The 21,554-nt window shown below is 38.9% G+C and overlaps 2 protein-coding genes across 3 annotated transcripts; one reads left to right on the forward strand and one right to left on the reverse strand.

Annotated features, from left to right (window-relative positions):
- Positions 1-9,668: 9,668 nt before the first annotated feature.
- LOC129939140 (tRNA (uracil-5-)-methyltransferase homolog A) lies at positions 9,669-12,023 on the reverse strand. 2 transcript variants are annotated; one of them, XM_056047024.1, is made up of 5 exons: positions 11,887-12,023; positions 11,670-11,818; positions 11,443-11,610; positions 10,236-11,382; positions 9,669-10,164 (listed from the first exon to the last, which is right to left on the reverse strand). In XM_056047024.1, the coding sequence occupies exons 2-5, from the start codon at positions 11,781-11,783 to the stop codon at positions 9,845-9,847; spliced, it is 1,749 nt and encodes a 582-aa protein (XP_055902999.1). In that variant the 5' UTR covers positions 11,784-11,818; positions 11,887-12,023; the 3' UTR covers positions 9,669-9,844. The 2 variants fall into 2 exon arrangements, with proteins under 2 accessions (XP_055902999.1, XP_055902998.1); XM_056047023.1 differs by lacking the exon at positions 11,887-12,023 and having other exon boundaries at positions 11,670-11,875.
- A 4,442-nt stretch (positions 12,024-16,465) lies between these two features.
- Positions 16,466-19,789, forward strand: LOC129939136 (monocarboxylate transporter 9). The gene is made up of 2 exons (XM_056047016.1): positions 16,466-17,139; positions 17,301-19,789. The coding sequence occupies exon 2, from the start codon at positions 17,374-17,376 to the stop codon at positions 19,390-19,392; it is 2,019 nt and encodes a 672-aa protein (XP_055902991.1). The 5' UTR covers positions 16,466-17,139; positions 17,301-17,373; the 3' UTR covers positions 19,393-19,789.
- Positions 19,790-21,554: the final 1,765 nt, after the last annotated feature.

Raw genomic sequence — 21,554 nt, forward strand, 5'->3', positions numbered from 1 at the left:
GTCACCTTCCACCTGATCCGCGGTCTTCCTCTACAGCGCTGTCCTGTGGGGTGCGGATTTGAAGACTTTCCGGACTGGAGCATTGGTTTCCATGCGCTCTATGTGACCCAGCCATCTTAGTCGTTGGACTTTTACCCTTCTAGCTAAGTCTACGTCTACAGCCCGTACAATTTGTCGTTCCATCTTCTCCTCCACTCCACTTTTATACATACGGGACCGTAGATCACACGAAGAACTTTTCTCTCGAAGCGACCCAAGGTGCTTTCATCCGCTTTTGTCATGGTCCATGCTTCTGCACCGTATAGCAGGACGATAAGGATAGATGATAAGGGTCTTATATAGCAACACTTTGGTCCCTCGAGAGAGGACTTTACCAATCAATTGCTTTCTTAGCCCAAAGAAACAGCGGTAAGCAAGAGTTATTCTTCGTTTGATCTCAGCGCTGGTGTTGTTTTCTGCGTTTACTGTGGAGCCTAGGTAGACGAAGTCCTTGATTACCTCAAAGTTATGTCTGTCGATGTTGACGTTTTGACCAAGACGTCGGTGTTGTATGTCCTTTCTAGACGACAGCATGTACTTTGTTTTGCCCTCATTAACCGTTAAACCCATTTTTGCCGCCTCTGCCTCAATACTCACAAAAGCCCCAATGACATCAAGCTGAGCTCTTCCGATTATGTCAATGTCATCAGCATATGCCAGTAATTGGACAGACTTTTGAAAGAAAGTGCCTCTAGTGTTGACGTGTGAGCTCTGCACTATTCTTTCAAGCACGATGTTAAAAAAATCGCATGACAGCGCATCACCTTGTCTAAAACCTATTTTGACATCGAAAGGTTCTGTTAAGTTGTTTCCAACCTTTATGGAGCAGCGTGAATTCTCCATAGCACAAACGGACCAGTTTGGCAGGGATGCCAAAACTAGACATGGCTCTGTACAGCTCGTCCCTGTAGATGCTGTCATATGCGGCCTTGAAATCGATGAAAAGATGGTGGGTGTCGATTTGGTGTTCTTGGGTTTTTTCCAGGATCTGCCGTAATGTGAATATTTGATCAACTGTGGACTTTTCTAGTCTAAAACCACACTGATAAGGACCTATCAGGTTGTTGACGATGGGCTTTAGACGTTCACATATTACGAAAGAGAAGATTTTATAGGCGATGTTAAGTAGACTTATTCCTCTATAGTTGGTGCAGTTTAGAGGGTCTCCCTTTTTCAGGATCGGGCAAACAATAGTTGAATTTACGTAAATATTATTACAATTATTAGTTTCAAATGAAAATTTGGTGATAGGTTAGGTTAGGTTAGGTTGGAGTGGCTTTCCAGATGTCCATTGTGATACCACTATGATACCACTAATGAGGTTAATCATGGGATACCATTGTGACACCACTAATGGGGTTACTCATGGGAGAGTAATGAACTTAAACAAACCATTTTGTAAAGTTAGAGAGACCTCGACTCAACGGTCAAATCCGGTCAAAATCCTCGACCCTAAACTAAACTGGAAACTAAATATTGAAGTACGGGTTAAGAAGGCCTGTGTTGCCTTCAACGCCTGCAGCAAAACTTTCGGCGAAAAGTGGGCACTTCAATCTAAGATGATTTTATGGACGTACACAGCCGTAGTACGCCCAATCTTGACATATGGTTCGATTGTGTGGTGGCCTGCTTTTAGCAAAACCTATAATATTAATAAGCTAAAGAAGGTTCAGAGAACAGCTTGCGTGGGCACCAGGGGGCAATGCGCACTTGTCCAACGGACGCCTTAAACGTTATTTTGGATCTTCTACCAATCTTTTTATTAAATACATAGTTTCCTGCAGCGCTATTAGGCTGAAGGAATCAAACAGCTGGTTGTCAAAACCTTCTGGTCACAGCAACACTACGAAATTGATTCCCTCAGATATTATCTCGGTAGACAGTGACTACTGCACTCCTACTTTGAGCCTAAGTAAGGGTTTTAAAGTTATTTTCCCATCCAGAGAAGATTGGGAGAATGACATCGTGTCGATAGGTTTCGACACAACCATCTTTACTGACGGCTCAAAGATGGAGTGCGGAGTTGGTTCTGGAATCTTTTCTGAGTCCCTAAATGTAGCCAAATCCTTAGGCTTCCTGACTTTGCTAGCGTTTTTCAGGCTGAACTGCTGGCTATAAGAGAGGCATGTAAGATACTTAAACAAAACCCAAACCAAAACCGAAATGCGGCTATCTTTACAGACAGTCGGGCAGCTGTCAAAGCCATTAGCTCGGCCATAACCTCATCTAAATTGGTCCAGCAATGTCGCGATGAGCTTGCGAGCCTCAATATTAACCTCGGTGTCACCCTGATCTGGGTTCCGGGCCATAGTGGTATCGTGGGAAATGAACAGGTTGACGAGCTAGCCAGGCAAGGATCGGCCCTTCATAGCTCACTTGCGGAAATGGTTAACATTCCTCTTGGTGCTATGAAGTGTAAAATCTTTCCTATCTACCAAACTGAATCAAACCGAAGGTGGAGCAATTTACCCAACTGCATTATATCTAGGAAGATATGGCCCACCTATAACAAAACCCGTACAAACGATCTTCTACGCAGGCCAAGGCAAGACGTAGCCAGGATTGTTGCGTTTTGTACCGGACATTGGCCTATAGGAGTTCATGCAGAGAAGGTGTGTATCTCTTACAACACCTTTTGCCGTAGCTGTAGTGACCAAAGAGAAAGTAAAACGATATTCCATTTTTTCTGCCAATGTCCTGCTTTGGCAAACACTAGAATTAAATACTTTGGAAAAGCATTCTTTCAAGAACTTGATGAGCTATCTGAGACAAAGATTAGAGACCTAATCTTTTTTCTCAATGCGACAAAATGGCTCTAACATAATCGCTATGAAGCTTCTCTAGCAACCTATCCCTTTCAATCAAAGGTCAAACGAGTTTTTGGTATCAAAACGGCGCACTACAGCTCTAATTGGATCTCAGGCTAGGTTGCCTTGAGATCGCCATTTCTACCTACATACCTAGAGAGACATTTTGTGTCAATCGTTGGCAGTTCACTGGTATTATCGAAGAAGGGATTACCGAGAAAGTTACTCCTTCTTAAGGAGAGTGTTGGACTTGTACATAGAAGTTGTTGGACTGTTTCCTCGTCCTCCTCGTCCATGCAGCTTCTATAGAAGTCATTTGTGGAGACCCCTAGCCTCAGAGCATGTCTTCCTATGAGGCAGTGTCCTGTTTTTACTCCAATTGTAGAGTTTATACTTTGTCTGCTCAGGGATATCAATCAATTTGACCGTTTTAAGTCTATGCTTGGCCATATTTGCTTAGTTACTAGGCAGGTGGTACAAACTGAATGTATCTGTGGTCAGAGAAGGAATTCTCTTTTGAGACATGCCATTTTGAAATCAGATTGTGGATCGAGTCAGAGGCAAGTTTAATATCAAGCACCTCTTTCCTATTCTTGGTTACAAAAGTGTGTTCACTACCAATATTACTTATGAGTAGGTTAGTGCTTAGTAAGTAATCAAATAAGGACTCACCTCTCTCATTTATATCAGAGCTACCCCATACCGTGTGATGGGCGTTAGCGTCCGAACCAATTAGGAGACCAACTTTTTTCGATTGAGCGTCCGCAATTGCCTTCCTCAAGGTCTCTCCTGGAATTGGGCTAACGTGGCTAAGATTAGAGGATATGAGCCAGTAGGTGGCTTTATCCGTTGTTAAGACAGCGGTGGTGGTGTCCTTGTTGCTGTAATTGGGGAGTAAAAATGCGTTTAAGTCATTTTGTACTAACATGCATGACCTTGGTTCATCTTTCTTCGATGCATACAATAGTTTATAGCCAGGAGTCCTTAAGCCTCTGATGATAGAGTTTGAGACCCATGGCTCCTGTATCAAGACGATGTCTTCCTTGTTCCTATGCAATCGAAGTACCAGGTTGTTTGCGGCCATGATGGCGTGATGGAGATTAATTTGTACTAATCGCAGCATTGCTACGATCAGATCAACCTCCAACACTGTTTTATCGGCGTTTTCATCGTCTCAGGAGGAATGAAGTAGGCCTTCCTTACTCAGAGTGATGTCTAACGTGGCGTCTTCAGTATCCATGTGTTGCTGTCGACTATAGGTTTAGCCTCCACTTCAGATGGCTTCTTTGGGGCTGTGGTGGTCGATGGTTCCACTTGTGGTGTTGCATCGACTATCATTATAGGTGGTAGTGAAGCGTTTCCTTCCGCTGAATGGGCTTCTGTGGGGGCGTGTTAAACGAATCTTTCACGATTTCATCGAAACCATACCTAATCACGCCTTTGGTAGCGGCCAGTGGAGCCAATGATTCCCTATTGACCAACACGAGAGCTGATCTATAGTGACCTACTGTCTCCTCTTCAACCTTTGGGACTTTCCAGTAGTGCGTAGGCAGGTTTGGATTACTGGGCAGTTGTGCAGAGCCGGGACCATTATACGTGCTCTTGGTCGGCAAGGAATATTCTCCCTTGCAACAACCTCGTGCTTGGCGTCCGGCCAGACTTCTTGCAAGCCATTGACAGCAGCCCTGAAAGATCTCTGATCACCACAGGCGATGAGTTTGATACGATTTTGGTACCATCCTGCATCGGCTGTGTCTGGGAGAGGCCCCGGATTCTCCTCGATGACAGATAAAAATCTGAAACTGAGGTGAGCCTTGACATCTACCCAATGATCATGAGAGATGTTACCATCCACATGACTCCTGTCAATGACTGCGGCTATGATCTTGTCTTTGAGCGCGTCGCTGAAGAAAAGATCCTTATTGAAGGCTGTTGTGCTGTTGGAATGCACCTTCTGCCTTTTTGGTTCAGGCTTGTCGCCCTCGAAAAACCTATTGCGCTTTGACGTTGAGTCGCCGCAGGTCGGATTTGGTATTACTGCTAAGAAAGCCACTAACCCACTCGAGTTTTCGCGTTTTCTCCGGGGTTCTTTCCGCCGCCGTTATGACACCGACTGCGGCCTCTCAGCATTGCGTTGGTCTCGATTGGCCTGCGACTTCTTGGACTTCTTGTTATATTCTCTCACTAGTTCATTTCGGTATGGCAAGGCTACAGTGATAAAATTCGCAAGTCCTTCAAATCTCGTGCTGTTTTCTTGTTAATCAAACTTTCCCAAAGAAAGAAAGGGACATCTGCCCAAGAAGTGCTGGATGTTTTCTTCCTCCCTTAAGCTGCACACAGTTACTGTTGCACCGCTTTAAGTTTTCCAAACAAAAACATCGTGTCCAAAAAATCAAACAACTTTTTTAGATATTGTACGATTTTATTTTCTAGAACAAATAAAAATTAAACATAGAAAGTATTTAAAGACAAACAAACTTACAAATTGGTTTATATACGAGTACAAAGATGAACAAACACAAGAAGCTATTGAAAAATTCAATTCTCAACACTTCTTCAAAAGATTTGAAAACAGAATGAAAATTATTTGTGTAAATTTCAAAAAAAATAAAAATAAAAAAAAATTAAAGAAAAAGAAAAAGCGATTAGATAACAGAAATAGCCTTTTTGAATCCAATCAATTTGAGAAATAGATCTCTCATCCCAACGCAGTCCAAAACAATATCCAAGATTGTTCAATTCCTTTACCCGGAACAATTTTTCCCTCAAAAGTATTTTTGTTAACTGACGCGGTAGTCTTGTTGAAATGTATTCGAATTTTGTTTTTGATATATGTATATCTGAAGGGAAGATCAAGGGTATAGTAATGTCCGTCCTCCACCCCAGTTTCCATTGGCAAAGAGTAGTTTGGAGTAAATGATATTTTAAAATTTGTTTTAAAAAAATAGCTTTGAAGTTTATCCACTTCTTCGAACATTCCACAGCCCCATATCTGAGCACCGTAGGTTTGAATAGCTCTACAAACCGCCTAAAATAGTTTCCATTTGGTTTTTAAGTTGAAACTCCTAAGTTTGTAAGTAGAGTTGGAGACAATTTGAATTCGTTCTCCATTTAATGTCCAATTTTCTTGACTAGATAACCTTCCACCATTTCTGAACACCATTATCTCGGATTTAGATAGATTTACATCTAGGCTCCATTTAATGCAGTAACATTCCAGTGGTTATGCTTAACAAGTCAATAGAGAGTCCGCCTCCCAAAGATTCGTGCAAATCGTTTATATACAGTGCGAAAAGCAACGGTGATAGAAAGCATCCCTGTTTGACTCCAAAAAGTGTCTCAAAATATTCGGAGAGCTCTTCTCCCGTCCAAACTGCTGATTGTGTGATATAGTATATGGCTTCTATCAAGTTTACAAATTTTGTCGAAACTCCTATTGTGTGTAGTTAGATACATAGATATATAATTTTATTTTCAAAAAGATTTTAGAAAAAATAAGTATTGCTGGTTTGAAATTAGTTTTGAAAATAACTTTAAGTTGCCTGTCAGGTTAAAAAGGAAATTTAAAAACTTATAAGCTAAGTAAGTAGATTAAGAAACATACATATGTATGTTATGAAAATTCATTGATAACAAAATAGTGATATTTAATTGAAGCTGGGCCATTCAAGTAGATTAGTCCAGAAGATTTTCTTATTTATAATGGCTTTCGATAAAATGTTGGGTAATCTATTTTTATGAAGATTTAGATTTCGTCTTATGAAAGAAAAGTTTAGCTGGAAAGAATTTAAAAAAACCCTTCGGTAAACCTGTTTCAATACACAACAGCTTTTGAGGCGGCATTGTATATTTTGAACTTTGGACGGTATTGTCTCGCAGCAGTCTCTACCACGTTGCATTCATGAAATTTTTAGATGCTCCCAATCTGTTTGTTAGATGCTCATTCCAAGACAAGTTATAATTAAACACTACGCCAAGATATTTGTATTGATCATACACCCTTATTTCTAAATTATTGTAAAACCATTTTTCGCACGCTGCTCTTCTTCCTACAAAATTGCGAAATATTACTCTTTCTGACTTATCAATATTTATTTTAAGATTCCATTGAATGTAGTAAGTCTTATAACCTTCAAATAGCTGCTGCAAATTGAAAGGATTATCTGCGACAACAGTAGGTACAATATCGTCCGCATATAAGAGGGCGTTAAATTTAAGATCGTCTAAAATAATACCGATTGGAAGTTCCGCACGAAGATCATTTAAAAACAGAACGAAAAGAAGAAAACTTATCACACATCCTTGACGAACACCTTTCTTCGTGGGGAAGAAGTCTGACAAACACGAACCATGCCAAACAGCTGCAATAGTATCCTTATAAAGAGACTTTATAGTAGCCAGTATCTTCGAAGATATTCCCAGAGTCGATTGCTTATAAATAAGAGCATTCCTGTCAATGCTATCAAAAGCAGCCTTAAGATCGATGAAAAGAGCGTAGTTTCTTCTTTTGGCAGAGTTGAAGTTGGATTATGCATGAAAGATTATAAACTTGGTCTACAGTAGAATAGTTGGTTCTATATAATAACTTACTTACTTACTTACTGACCTTAGATCACACGAAGAATTTTTCTCTCTAACCGACCCAAGGTGCTTTCATCCACTTTTGTCACAGCCCATGCTTCTGCACCGTATAGCAGGACGAGGATGATAAGGGTCTTATATAGCTACACTTTGGACCCTCGAGAGAGGACTTTACCACTCAATTGCTTTCTTAGTCCAAAGAAACAGCGGTTTGCAAGAGTTATTCTGCGTTTGATCTCAGCGCTGGTGTTGTTTTCTGCGTTTACAGCGGAGCCTAGGTAGACGAAGTCCTTGACTACCTCAACGTTACGTCTGTCGATGTTGTAGTTTTGACCATTACTTTGGTGTTGTATGTCCTTTCTTGACGACAGCATGTACTTTGTTTGGCCCTCATTAACCGTAAGACCCATTTTTGCCGCCTCTGCCTCAATACTCACAAAACCCCCATTGACATCACGCTGAGTTCTTCCGATTATGTCAATGTCATCAGCATATGCTATTAATTAGACAGATTTTTGAAAGATGGTGCCTCTAATGTTGACGTGGGAGCAAAAGTGCAACCAAAAAATGACAGTGGATGCCAAAACTAGACATGGCTCTGTACAGCTCGTCCCTGTAGATGCTGTCATATGCGGCCTTGAAATCGATGAAAAGATGGTGGGTGTCGATTGGGTGTTCTTGGGTTTTTTTTCCAGGATCTGCCGTAATGTGAATATTTGATCAACTGTGGACTTTTCTAGTCTAAAACCACACTGGTAAGGACCTATCAGGCTGTTGACGATGGGCTTTAGACGTTCACTTATTACGACAGAGAAGATTTTATAGGCGATGTTAAGTAGACTGATTCCTCTATAGTTGGTGCAGTTAAGAGGGTCTCCTTTTTTCATAAAACTTTCGAACTTCATTCCTGCTTTTAAACATCTCAACATCTTCGACCACACGCTTCTCATGCCTTCTCTTTTTCCTTCTGAGAAGTCGGCGTTCCTCTCGCCTCTTCTGCTCATAGAGCTCATGAGCAGCTCTCGTCCTTTTATGCTGCGCCGCTTGGCGTGCCTGTTGTTTGTCTTGGCTAGTGGTCCGAGTCGATGTTAGCTCCCCGGAAAGTTTGTACATCCATGATGCTGGAAGCGTTTCTGGCGTCGATCGCAATATGGTCAATCTGGTTGACGGTAGATTGATCTGGAGAAGTCCAAGTTCCTTTGTGGTTGCTGAGGTGTGGAAAACCCGGACTGGCTACCATGACGTTTCGCCCCGCAGCAAAATCTATGACCCTGAATCCCTTGTCGGAAGTGTTTTCGTGCAGGCGGTTTTTCCCGATTATTTCTTATGTTGGCGAATTAAGCCTTGATGCGGATTGTCGTGACGAGCTCGCTCACACTGTTGAAACTCATGACTTTTTGCCTGAGTCTAGTTGCAACAACAAATCCACACCTAAATAGACGCTTTCTTTGTTCTCGGTAGCAGTCGCCGTAGTCGCAGTCTTTTAGTTTGCGTTTGTCCGGCCCATCCTTGGATGGCGGTGATATCTGCTTTATAGCGGTCTAGGTCCTACGCTAATTCTTCGGCTGCACATGGTCTGTTAAAGGACGTACAGATCCGAAGTTCGATGTTCTGATTTCGATTGCGTGGATTTTCAACGGTGAATCCTTAACAACTAAAGGTATTTTTACGTGGCCAGGAAGTCACCCCGACGGCACAACCAACAACTTGGAGGGCCAGATCCTATTCTCCAATTCTCATTTTTGAATAACAACTTAAGTTTCTGACGTAAACGATTTTTGTTTCCATTTTAACTTCAACAATTTTAATATCACCAAAATCCGATCGTTAGACCCTTTTTTAAGTTGTCTATTGTTTGTTAATTTTTAATTAAAAAAAAAAATGTATTGCATGTTGCGCATTTGAATATATTCATTGCAAAAATAAAAACAAATTGTTTTCCTGTTCTTGAACCTGAACCAACAATAATTCTCTTAGTTGTTGACTTAGTGTTATTTTTAAGGCGTAGCGTAGTCAAGATTAAATATTATTGTTTGAGTTGAAGTTTCAAGAACAAGCCCCCCTTTTGCTTAGGTTTATGTTATACTACCGTTATTATCTCTTGAGTCGTATAAAACAAAAATATGTTTACTACCTGAAAAGATAAAACCCGTACAAAAATAGAAAACGCAAATCTGTGTGACCTCTTTCCTATTTAAAATGCGAATAAAAATAAAATCTCATAAAAGAAGAAACAATAAATTTCCAATGTAAAATGTAACGATAAGAAAAGTTGCATTGTCATTTATTTGATTAAAATAAAAATAAAACATTTAATTTTTTCGAATCAAGTCTTCCACCCTCTTTATCGGTGTTTATTTGATTTTGTTTAAATTATTTAATTTACCCTTAAACTTGAGTTTTGAAGCTTTTAGCTCTCACCCATCTTGCACCATCGTTTCCTCTTTAGATTCGGTTTCTTTTTCAACTTCTTTTACTTCCTTATTCTCTTGAACTGCTTCTGAATCATCGGTGTCTTCTTTTCGTTCAAAAAGTATAGCCATTTCCGTGTGGGCTGTATGTGGGAACATATCAACGGCAACAGCTTTGGTGGGGTAGAAAGGACTGCCCTTGTATTGCTTGGACTCTGTTCGAGCCAAATCAAGCCAGTTCCGTTGAGCACTCTTGGGATTACATGATATGTACACAAGACGCTTGAGGTCATAGGCACTTCGAATCGCAGCAATCGATTTATTGTCTGTAAACAAAAAAAGTTTCTAGGTCTTATAATTTTACCACCTCACATCTGAGATGAAAAACAAAACTTACGCAATCCAGCTCTAGGAGGATCAACAATAGCCACCAAATCCAGTTGATCTTTATGGATTCCAGCTCCATAGACGACTTCCCTCACCATCGACTGAATGTAATCGTCGGCATTTCCAGCGTAAAACTTGCAATTCTCAATTGAATTTTCTTTGGCATTGAATTCAGCATCTTTGATGGCATCCTCGATGATTTCCACTCCCAGAACCTTTTTGCAGTGTTTGGCGAAGCTTAGGGCTATCGTCCCGGTTCCACAACAGATATCGAGGACAGTTGTCTGTTCCTTGGGAGCAATCAGATCGATTGCTTCCTGATACAGAACTTCAGCTCCCTTGGAGTTGATTTGGAAGAAAGCCAGGGGACTTATGCGGAATTTTAAACCCAGAATGTCGTCGGTGATGTGGGTGCTTCCGGTGAGATGTTCTACTGGATTGTAGGTCTCCCCGGCCTGACGACGTCGCAAATCCTGATAATACAAACTTGAACAATTGAACTTAGACTTATCATAGTTTGAATAGAAGTCAACAAGTTCCTGTTTTAGAAGAGGCACTTCTTCGGCGGTGAGATTGGAGGAGTAAACTCCTGCAACCAGCATGACTTCGCCTGTTTCATCAGAAGTCCGGACGGTGACTTGACGGAAATGTCCGGCATTGTGCTCTGGATTGAATGGCAGAAACTTTGACTGCCTCACATACTCTTGGAACGTTATGGCAGCTTTCTTGGCCAAATCCGAGACATGGGGTAAATCAGCGACCGTACAAACCTCCACTGAACCATCAGCATAGGAACCCAAACGAAAACCAACAACGATTTCGCCTTCGGAATTCTTACCCACTGTAAATTCTGACTTGTTGCGATATCCATCAACTACAGGGGATTCTCGTATTCCCAGGAATTCGCATGGCAACTCAGAGTTAGGCGGGAAACAGGTTTTTCTTGCATCTGGATTGAACTTAATTAGTTCTTTGCCGAAAGTCTTGAGGAGATTCTCCATTTCGGATCGTTTCTGTTCTATTTGCTCTTTGTATGGAAGACCAGCTAGAGGACATGTGGCTTCTACGGAGGTCTTTTGTCGTTTGGGTTGGTCGTCCTGGCGTTGGTTGCCTTCGTTACGTCGTTTAATCAAGGGATCTGCCGAAGCTTTTGCTTGCTATGAAAGAAAGTCTATAGTCAATTAGTTTTCATGAAAAGGACTTATTTGAATTCATACCATGGCCGTAAGGACCTTTCCCTTCCATTTGTATCCATTTAATACGGAAATAGCTTTCTCCTGGTCTTCTTGGCTACGGAAACAAACAAATGCAAAGTCCCGACGATTTGGGGACTTAATTTTGCTGGCATCTAAGTTCAAAGTTGTTTTGAGAAGTTTCTTCAGTTCCTACAAGGAAAGAACGCAATTTTAATTGATTAAAGACAAATATTTGTGAGTTTACAAACCCAAACACCAAAGATTCCCAAATTTCTGACTTCGATTTTGAAAATTTCCGAAGTAAATTCGTTACGCTGCGTATAGGCAAGGACATCTTCTGATTTATCCTGTTCCTCTGGCATATTTTTAAAAGTTCTCTATTGTTTTTGTTTCCTACCTACAAAGATTTTTTTAAATAAAAGTTAAATGCAATATATTGCAAGAGAAATATTTATGTTTACACACCGGTTTTCAATTGCAAGAATGACAGATGGAGGGCATTTGCACGTGGAAATGAGAATTGTCAATTTGACATATGACTGAACGGAGAGTACACTTAAAATAAAAACTTTGAATTGTTTAAGACTGTGTTCACATTTTAATTTGGAGGCGATTCATTTTGAACTCTGTTAATTTCGTTCTTTTGCCATCATCAAGTGAGAGCAAAATAAAATGTGTATACGTCAAAATAAAACGCCGAAAATGAGTCGTCATATGTGCGGATACTGTCTAAGCTATAACTTCACTTTATGGCAGACTTGCATGTGTCAGCATTTGCTACTATGAAGAATAGTTAAGAGGATAAATGTATGCAAGAAAACTGGTCCCAATGGATGCATGACAGAAAAATTTCACTTTTTAAGTTTTGCATCAAAATTTTCTTAATTTTGTCTCTGCTCTATTTTTTTTATTGATGCCACTGCAGATTTCAAAATTTGTGAATCGAAAATTGTTTTTTTGGAAGTCAAATTTTTAGTTAGTTGGGATATTTGTGGGAAAAAATTAAAACAAATTTGTAAAATTTATTTCATGTTTCATTGCATACATTTTTTTTAAGAAAATAAGGACATCTAATATTGTAAGGTTTGACAAAATGAACAACATATAGAAAAATCAAGTTAAAAGAAGTCTTTATTTTACCCCTTAAGCATCTTGCACATGAACTACGAACTGTGGATGATCGCATATTTTGACTTTTCTTTCACATGGACTTTATTTCTATTCGTAGACATTGCATTGAATTACCCTTTTCTCCATATTTTTCTCAACCATGAACTTTCACACAAAAACAAAAAAAAACAGTGGTTTATTTTTAAGGAAATGTTGAGTGCGAACAATTTATTCGTTGCAGTGTGGATGGTATGTGGAACAAGTTTGATAGTTTGTAGAAACCTCAGTGCAATTCGGTACTACCAAATTGTTTTTACAAAATTTTCTTATTTTAGAGAAGAAAATGCAAATTTTATTATCCTAACATTAGTGCCAGTTGGTTTCCTATAATGTAAATGTGTTTTTGTTTGAAATTGAATTTCTTAAATGTGTAAAATTACGTTTGTTCGTCTATTCGTTGTTCGCTCTCATGTTCATGTGCAAGGCCCTTTAAGCCTAGTACATACTTGTGAACCATCTCGTGAACCCATACAAATTTCAGTTTTTGGTTCACCCGTTAACTTGCTCGTCAAGCTGAGTGGAGAACAAAGTGAGGAGTTTTCGTTCACGTGCAATTCACGTGCAAAATGTACGGGAACTGTTGGTGAAGCTTTGACATTTGGTTTCCGCATTTTAAAGTTTGTGGCTGCTTGCGCGTTGTTCTAAAAAAAAAAGTTAAAATGGTGTCATATGAAATAGAATACCTATTTGAAGATTCAACTGATGAAGTTGACGATGTTCACAACGTGTACTCACAAGTGTGTACCAGTGAGCAATGTCAAAAGTTCACTTTCTCCACTAGCGAACGTTCACTTCACGAGGAAGTATGTACTAGGCTTTAAAACTATAGAAGGTCTTGTAAAGTTAAAGAATACACGACATCAACTCGATGTTGGCTAGTAACAGTCCATATTTTAGTTTCGAAACTGTTTGATTTCTAAACTAAGCACTATAGACTTACATATATGAGAGTCCCCGCACGTGCAGAAACCATTCTGTCGCCCATTCGAGCAACTTTTTAGTTTGTGTTTTTGACACAAACCAGACAATCACCTCTAACCAATTCCTTACCCTGAGGCTCCACAAGAGTAAAATCCAATCCAGCTTCTCTTCCGCAATCTCGTCCGCAATCCATTGATTTTTTTGACTGGACATATTATTTCTTGCCATGAGCAACTTCAAATATCACATTTGATATTAGAAACGGTTAATCTGTTGTTTACTTTTTTGTTGATGTACCTTTAGTGTCGGTAGTTATTTGTTTTGGGTGAATCCATTTCTCGAAGTAAGAGAACTTCATGATTTGGAGGCAAACCTACTCAAGGACTTACTATGGGAAGACGGTGCAGACTATAAGAATTTTCGTAGGATGTCGGTCGACAGTTTTGAAGCTATTCTGTGCCTAGTAAAGATAACTTTGAGTTAATGAATTTAGGAACTCGAGGACAATTCAAACGAAATGAAATTTTAATTTGAAAAAGACTGTGGAAAATGGACGCTCACAACATACAACACAAACGTCAAATTTGTAACAGGATTTTGATCCCCTCGAAAAATCCAAACTGCGATGACATGACCGGATCATGGACTGGATGTTGGATTGTTGGTCTCTATTGGATAGTACTCTCATCAGAAATGTTCAATGGAGAATCCAACAAAGTTTGTGTCATTCAACTAAATCCTTGAATAGTTTTGTGTAAGTGCAAGAGAAAGAAAAATTTAGTCAAGTTGAATAAATGTTTCCTGGATATTGGTTTATTTCATTGATTACGCGATGTTTGGGCAACTAACAATCGAACTATTTGTTTTCGAAAAAGCTACATGTTGCATGAATTATTTATTGTAAAAAGAAAAAGAATATCCGTAGTCTCAGAAATATAAACAACATTTTTCATACAGATTTCTTATTTTACTGTCAAAAATCTGAGAACAGAATTTTTACAATCCGATTTCTCAAGAATTCTGTATCGCACAATTCAAGAGGGATGAAACGAAATGTAAAGACAATTGTATTGTGAATGAATAGTCTTTATATTTCAGTCTTCAGCTTTGCCAGTTCATAAACTGCCCAATTGTTTTTCCGAAAAAATATAAAGCTGGACATATAGAACAGAGCCAATTGACACGACCGAGCAGTAAAACATGTTAAAATTACAAAACTTGTTTGTAATAAAACGTGGTCTAAAATGATAACCCTATATATATAGACTGAGATAGTTGTTGGATGGCGATATAAGATTGGGTAAACAGACAGAACTACTTGGCTCGTTGATTCCTCACATACAACGGAACCGAGGCCTTTGGCTCGGGCTCGTTGATTTTGCTGAAAATCCAAAAGGATCGGCAGAGCCAAACCGATCCACCTCAGTTTCTCCACACACGTTCCATTTTGAATTCGATTGTGTCTATTTGGGTCTTTGGCTCTGTCGTTTATGATTAATGTTTTTTTTTACGTTTTTTGATAAAAAATTGCAAACATTTCATTTTCCTAAACACATAATATATTAGAACATCTTGTCAGCCGAAAGCTCAAGGTACTCCTGCTGATTTGGTACTAATTTGAACATTAATAGTTAAATTAATAAATAATAATAAAACATCTTTATCTGTATCATCAATGCCAAGTTATAGATATTTTTGTGCACCTTAAAACTCCTAGTCCTTAAAGTTATTAATTTGTTAAATATTTTTAAAAATCAAATTGGAACAAAATTTTGAGTGTTCGTCAGAATCTGCAGTTGTGCAAAATAAGACCATGAAAAAACTTATTTGACTTTTCATCTCGCTGACATTTAATTCTTAAAAATTTAACGGAAAGTCACGCAGACATTTATATACAAACAAATTACAAAACTAGTCGGTGCAAAAGAGTCAATTTGAACACCATCCATCTAAACTTCATGTTTTTGGTATTAGAAGCAGAAAGATGTCGATAAATGTCATCAATCTGTCAGAATTTCCACTTAAGAGAACAAACATAGAATACAATTTCTCCAAAGATAAAAGGGTTAGCTGAACATGATAATCAAATATGTTTGTGTTTTGAAGGAATTTTAAACTGTTAAGCAAAGAAAAAGGATTGACTGTCAGGCTAAATAAACAGACATACAAAACAAATTAACTTAAAAACACTTCTGAAACATGAAAAACTTTGAGATAATAAGAATATATACTCTTTTAGAAGTTCCTTGACGACTGCTTCGATTTCGCTTCTTTCTTTCCTCTCCGTGAAAGAAACTATACAAGTTGTTACCTTGCGAAATACATAAACTCGCTTAAAACGCTGAATTCCGGTAACTTTTCACAAAATCCTCATATTGATTTGCTCATCTGTGTACACGTGTCAAAAAATGCAACAATTTGCTATTTTACTTTCCGAATACATGAATGAATATAATTTAATAATTTAAATATATCTACATCACTTTTAAGACCATTCAAATAAATAATCAAATTATTATTTTGTATTCAAGGTCGAACAAAAAGATCAACACCTTATCTCATGACTAACATCAACTTAAAAATAGAAATATAAAATTCTCGATAGGAAAAGGAAATCCCCTAACACCTACACAAAATTCCATAAATAAACCAAAACAAAACACGTTTTGTTCTAAAAATATACATTTCGACAATTTGACATTTCTTAACACCATCGAACACATCCCCGTTCAGCTGTCAGCCGGAATTTAACTGAACGAAAACTTGTTGACAACTGTAAAATAACATAAAAGAGTAAAATATTTTATTTAACGAAAAAGAGAGTCAACTCGGCAATCGGCCATCCCATCATCAGCCGATTCCACAAATACAGTTATATCGGCCCACCAACGCAACGACAACGACAGACAACGACTACGACAACCAAATCTACTCAACTGACAGGTTTGTTTTATTTTTTGTTCGTCGTTCGTCCTCATCAGCAGAAGCGCTAAGCTAAGCACTAAGCAGAGCAGTCGTCAGTCAGCAGAACAATCGAAGACGGAGTCGGAGTGAACTTTGCATTACATTGCATCTTTTTACGGTTATATTTTTTTATTTATTATTTTGTTGCTAGAACGAACCTAGCAGACGACTTCGACTGCGACAATCGACCAAAACCAAGGAGAAAAACTGTTTTTGGTTTTCGTTTTTTTTTTTTTAAGTCGTCGGGTGCGGGTCAAGTGAAAACGTAAACGGCTCCCCTCGTCCCCAGCTACACACAACACGACAAAGACACACGAGAGTGAAAAGCTCCACCGCCGAGCACCGAAACCGAAACAGAGTCCCCATCTTCTAAAGAAACGTCGTAAAGTGACAGCAAGAAGATAATTCGCGTGTGGCCGTCACCATCGCACATTCATTGTGCGTTATTTTTCGTTTTTCGTCTTTTTATTTTATATTTTCCCTTTTACACAGCAGAATTTTAGTCGAAAATTATAATTTTTGTGTGTTGTTTTAATTAATTTGAATTTCCTTTGTTATATTGAGTGTGGTGTTATGTGGGCTTTGCTTGGCGATAGCTGGTGCTGCAAAAATTAAATGATAAATGGACAGTTTCGTCATCGTGGTGTTCGTTGTCGATAAATGGTGAATAGTCTTCACTTTTCCTTTTTATTAAAAAAGAAAGCCTAAAGAATACGAATTTAGAATTAGAACTAAATAAAAACAAAAAATAAATAAAACAGAAAATGCTTTGACCAAAAAAGAAACATACATTATTGGAAAAACGTAATTTTCTTTCTCTTTAGAAACAAAAGAATCCTCGTCTCCCCCTCGTCCCCTCACAATCACCCATCACCGATAGATAAATCATAACTCACAATGGTGGATAAAAATAAAATTCCTAATCGGGCACAAACACAAAATGCAACAAAGGTCCAGAATGGACAGCACGGGAAGCTCATTGAGAGCAACAACAGCAAGAAACCCAAGATTGTTCCTGTCGGCGGCAGTGGAACTGGCAGTGGTAAAAAACGTTCCAAAGTCAATGAGGAATACGATTTGGTGCCTCCGGATGGTGGCTGGGGATGGCTCGTCCTCGCCGGGTCGATGATGGTCAATATCCTTATTCCAGGAACGATAAAAAGTTTCGGAGTGCTGTTTTTGGAGTTCTTGGACGCCTTCAATGCTTCGCCGGCGACTGCAGCGTGGATTCCGGCTTTGTGCTACTTTCTGTACAGTTCCCTGGGACCAGTATCGAGTATATTGTCGGTAAAGTACTCCTTTAGGACGGTGACGATCATGGGAGGCGCTTCGGCAGCTATCGGAATGATCATCTCGTTCTGGGCGACTTCAGTGTCCTTTCTCTACATCAGCTACGGTGTTCTGGTGGGAATCGGGGCAGGATTGTCATTCCCTCCAACAGTCTACATCGTCACCTCGTACTTCGTCAAGTTGCGGGGCCTTGCAAACGGGCTTTGTATATCTGGCAGTGCCCTGGGCTCCATCATCCTGCCTCCCCTGCTGCGGTACCTGTTGGTGACTTACGGCTATCGCGGAGCGGTACTTATAATGGGCGGAGTGACGCTGAATGTGTTCGTGGCCGCCATCTTCTACGAGCCAGTAGAAAACCATATGATTCGTGTTCCTAGAGCAAAGAAATCCCTGGATGACATCGAGGAAGAGGACGTGGGTATTGTCCTGAAGTTCGAGAGCGTCGCGGAGGAGAATCCCGAGCTGAAGGCGCTCACAGAGGACCAAAACGAGGCGAAGCAGTCGCCAGACTTATACATGGGCAATGGAGATGACAAGCACTTCGGGAGAAGTGCCTCGGCTGCTGTTGTACAGTCGTTCAACAAAAATCCCGATGAATACAACGCGCACATCAGGACCAGAAAGGTGAGCACGCCGACGTACGGATCCGTGCCGCAGCGCAATCAGACATTCACTCCTGGCCAAATGAACTCACAAAATTCACTATATGCCGTCCCCGAGCGCGGCACATCGCACAACAGGCTCGATCGCAATTTAGCCCTAAGAAACAGCTCCAGACATCGTTTGTCCAGACACTCACCTTCCACTAGTAGTTTTCAATATATCAGCACGCCGTACCACGGCAGCACGCTATCCTTCCAGCCCAAAGAGTTCTCGTCGCATCTGTCGTTGAAGTCTCTGGGCAGCGGTGGAGCCCTGCACGAGGACACCGTCGAGTGTGAGAAAGAGGAGCCCAGCACCAGAAGCAAGTTCTTCGATATAACTCTCCTTAAGGATCCCGTCTACCTCATCATCCTAATATCGAACTCAACGAACGCCATCGGCTACACCAACTTCATCATCCTCCTGCCGGCCTACGGAGTGGCCTTGGGCTTCGATCGGTCTCTGGCCGCTTACTTAATTTCAATTGTATCTACCACGGATTTAATTGGACGCATCGGGGGCTCGGCTCTGTCCGACTTGAACCTGATACCCAAACACTTCTATTACATTGGTGGTTTGGCCTTGTCTGGAGTCTCGCTGGCGGTGCTGCCGTTTGTCAATAGCTACGGACTGGTTAGCTTCTGGTGTGCCGTCTTCGGCTTGGCTTCCGGAGTCTATGTGGGGATAACCGCTGTCATCATGGCCGATATGCTGGGCACTGATCGTCTGACGTCTTCCTATGGTATCAGTTTGTTTGTCAATGGCATACTGCAACTGGTAGGTCCGCCACTATGTGGTCTGTGGTTTGAGAGCGCACGTACTTATAGCCCGCTGTTTCACACTCTCGGAATTATTCTGATCGCTGGAGCTAGTCTATGGGGCTTGATGCCGTTTGTTAAAAAATCTACACCCGAAGAAATTGATGATGAAAACGATATCAATCAAGTTAATGTTGAGGGTGGACTCCTTGAGGAAGAAGCCTAATTCTACGTAAACAAAAAGAGAGATTGAGTGAGAGAGAAAGAGCGAATAAGAGAGCAATTAGTGTAGTGTGGAAGGACTCACTTTTTTTACACATTTCTTTTTTTCGTTTTGTAGATCTTTATTTTTTTTTTTCATTTTTGAGAGTTTTAAGTTAAAAAATTTAAAAGAAAAAATAATGCAAAAGTATTTAAATTTAGGAAATATATAATATTATATACAAATGTCTCTTATATATTTTTTGTACGTAGCAATACCTATTTTTTAATTATTAATTAATGTTTTTTTGTTTCCTTATAAAATATAGTTAAGTACGCAAAGTATTTACACACAAATATACAAACAAAATACAACAAAACAAAAGATGAACATTGTTGTCTATGTTGTACTAAAGAAAAGATTTTTTTACTTGTTTGGTTTTGTTATATTTTTCAGGAAGGAAGGTTTCTTCAAGTGTCTAATGGAAGACAATCAGTTGAAGGGTGAGTTGCAGATTTGTATTCTTTAATATCCGACAGGAATTTGATGGGATGACGGTTGAGATTTTTATTATTTCCTCGATGGAAAATCGACAGTAAATTAGGATTTAGTTGAATGGTTTTAAAAAATGATTTTCAGGGTTGCGTGTACATCGATAAGACCAATGACGTTGTTGCCAATTAAAGTTCAAAATGAAATCTTAATTTCAGCACCGACTTACCACTGAAATATCATATAATGATATTCTGAGGTTTAAGAGAGGTAAAGCTTTTTATTTTCTGCCAGCAATGTAAATAATAATTAATCTCATTTGTTACTATGGAAACTTATTGCCCTACCACTAACAGTTGGAAACTATTTACGTTAGTATCTAATGAGTGGGTAATGTTTTTTCTTTTTTAATTAAAAAGTGTGATGAGGAATCAACATTATTTTAATTACAAAAACTTAGAGGCCACTCGTAAATTACGTCATATTAATTCATTTAAGTTTCTCATGAACAAAATGAGGCGGGAAGGTCTAGCAAATCTTATCTGACTGTGATGTCATGAATGTACAAATAATTTAATTGATTGAAATCACTTAAAAGCAAATTTATTATTTTTGTAGGTTATTGATTTCTTTCGATAAACTGGAATAACCTGCTCATCAAGGTTCTCAGCCGATATACCTACCTTCATTATAAATCAATTGATTCTTAAACATTATAGGTACGATTCAACTTCAGTAAGAATAATTATATTTTTATGTTTGGGGGTTTCTTTTGTTTTAATTGAATGCTTGTTAACTTCCCATAGAAAGTTATTGTAATGGGTCCGATTTGTCAAATTGAATATTTTGACATTTCTCGACGCTTCAAGGTCCCTAGAGTCGCAACAAAAGATTTTTAGAAAGATGTCTGTGCGCGCGTGTGTACGTACCGTACGTCTGTACGTTTGCGACGTTTTTTCGTCGTCCATAGCTCAAGAACCAAAAAAGATATCGACTTCAACAAAATTTCGTTATACAGACGACAGATACTAAGTCAGAAAGATGCAGAAAGGGCTCTCAAAGGGCTTTTTTTACCATATCAGTTTAAAAAAAGGTGAACATTTTGGTTGACCCCAAATATCACAATAACCAAAAACGCTTAAGACTTGAATTAAATTCTTTATCATGTATTGTAACGTGATACCAAACAAGCATATTTTTTAAAAAAATTCGAATTAACCGTTTTTTTATAATTCAAAAAAAAACTTAAATAAAAATTGTCACCTCAAAAATTTTACGAATACAAAATGATTTAATCAACAAAACAATTTTATGCAAAAGAAAAATTACGTTTTCAACATTTGGTAAAATTTTGAGAAAAATGGAATTGACAGTTTTTTTACAAAAAATAAAAACCTAAAAAAAAAACATTACTCAAAGTTGGTAAAAATTGATTTTCGACACAAAATCTTTTCAAAAATTTGAGATTATGGCTTTCAACTTATAATTATTATTTATTTTTTTTGTTTAACATATAAAGTACAAAAGTTTTAGTATAAAAGATTTACGAGCATGGCTTAAAAGTTAAAATTATTACATTAAAATTTACATTTATAAATTTTGAAAAAGTGCAGAGTATTTCAACATTGAATATAATTTTGCCAGACATATTTTAACAAAATATCATTTGAGTTTAAGACTTTAATTTAATCAGA

This window comes from Eupeodes corollae, chromosome 1 (genome assembly GCF_945859685.1).
Source record: "Eupeodes corollae chromosome 1, idEupCoro1.1, whole genome shotgun sequence".
Classification (NCBI taxonomy): domain Eukaryota; kingdom Metazoa; phylum Arthropoda; class Insecta; order Diptera; family Syrphidae; genus Eupeodes; species Eupeodes corollae.

What these genes read in the sequence shown, in the direction of transcription:
- LOC129939140 (XM_056047024.1), bottom strand. Translation starts at nt 11,783, where the DNA reads ATGCCAGAGGAACAGGATAAATCAGAAGATGTCCTTGCCTATACGCAG. An exon ending in TGGGAATCTTTGGTGTTTGG is followed by an intron (nt 11,611 to 11,669) that starts GTTTGTAAACTC and finishes CTTTCCTTGTAG; the next exon opens with GAACTGAAGAAACTTCTCAA. An exon ending in GAAAGGTCCTTACGGCCATG is followed by an intron (nt 11,383 to 11,442) that starts GTATGAATTCAA and finishes TTTCTTTCATAG; the next exon opens with CAAGCAAAAGCTTCGGCAGA.
- LOC129939136 (XM_056047016.1), top strand. Translation starts at nt 17,374, where the DNA reads ATGGTGGATAAAAATAAAATTCCTAATCGGGCACAAACACAAAATGCA.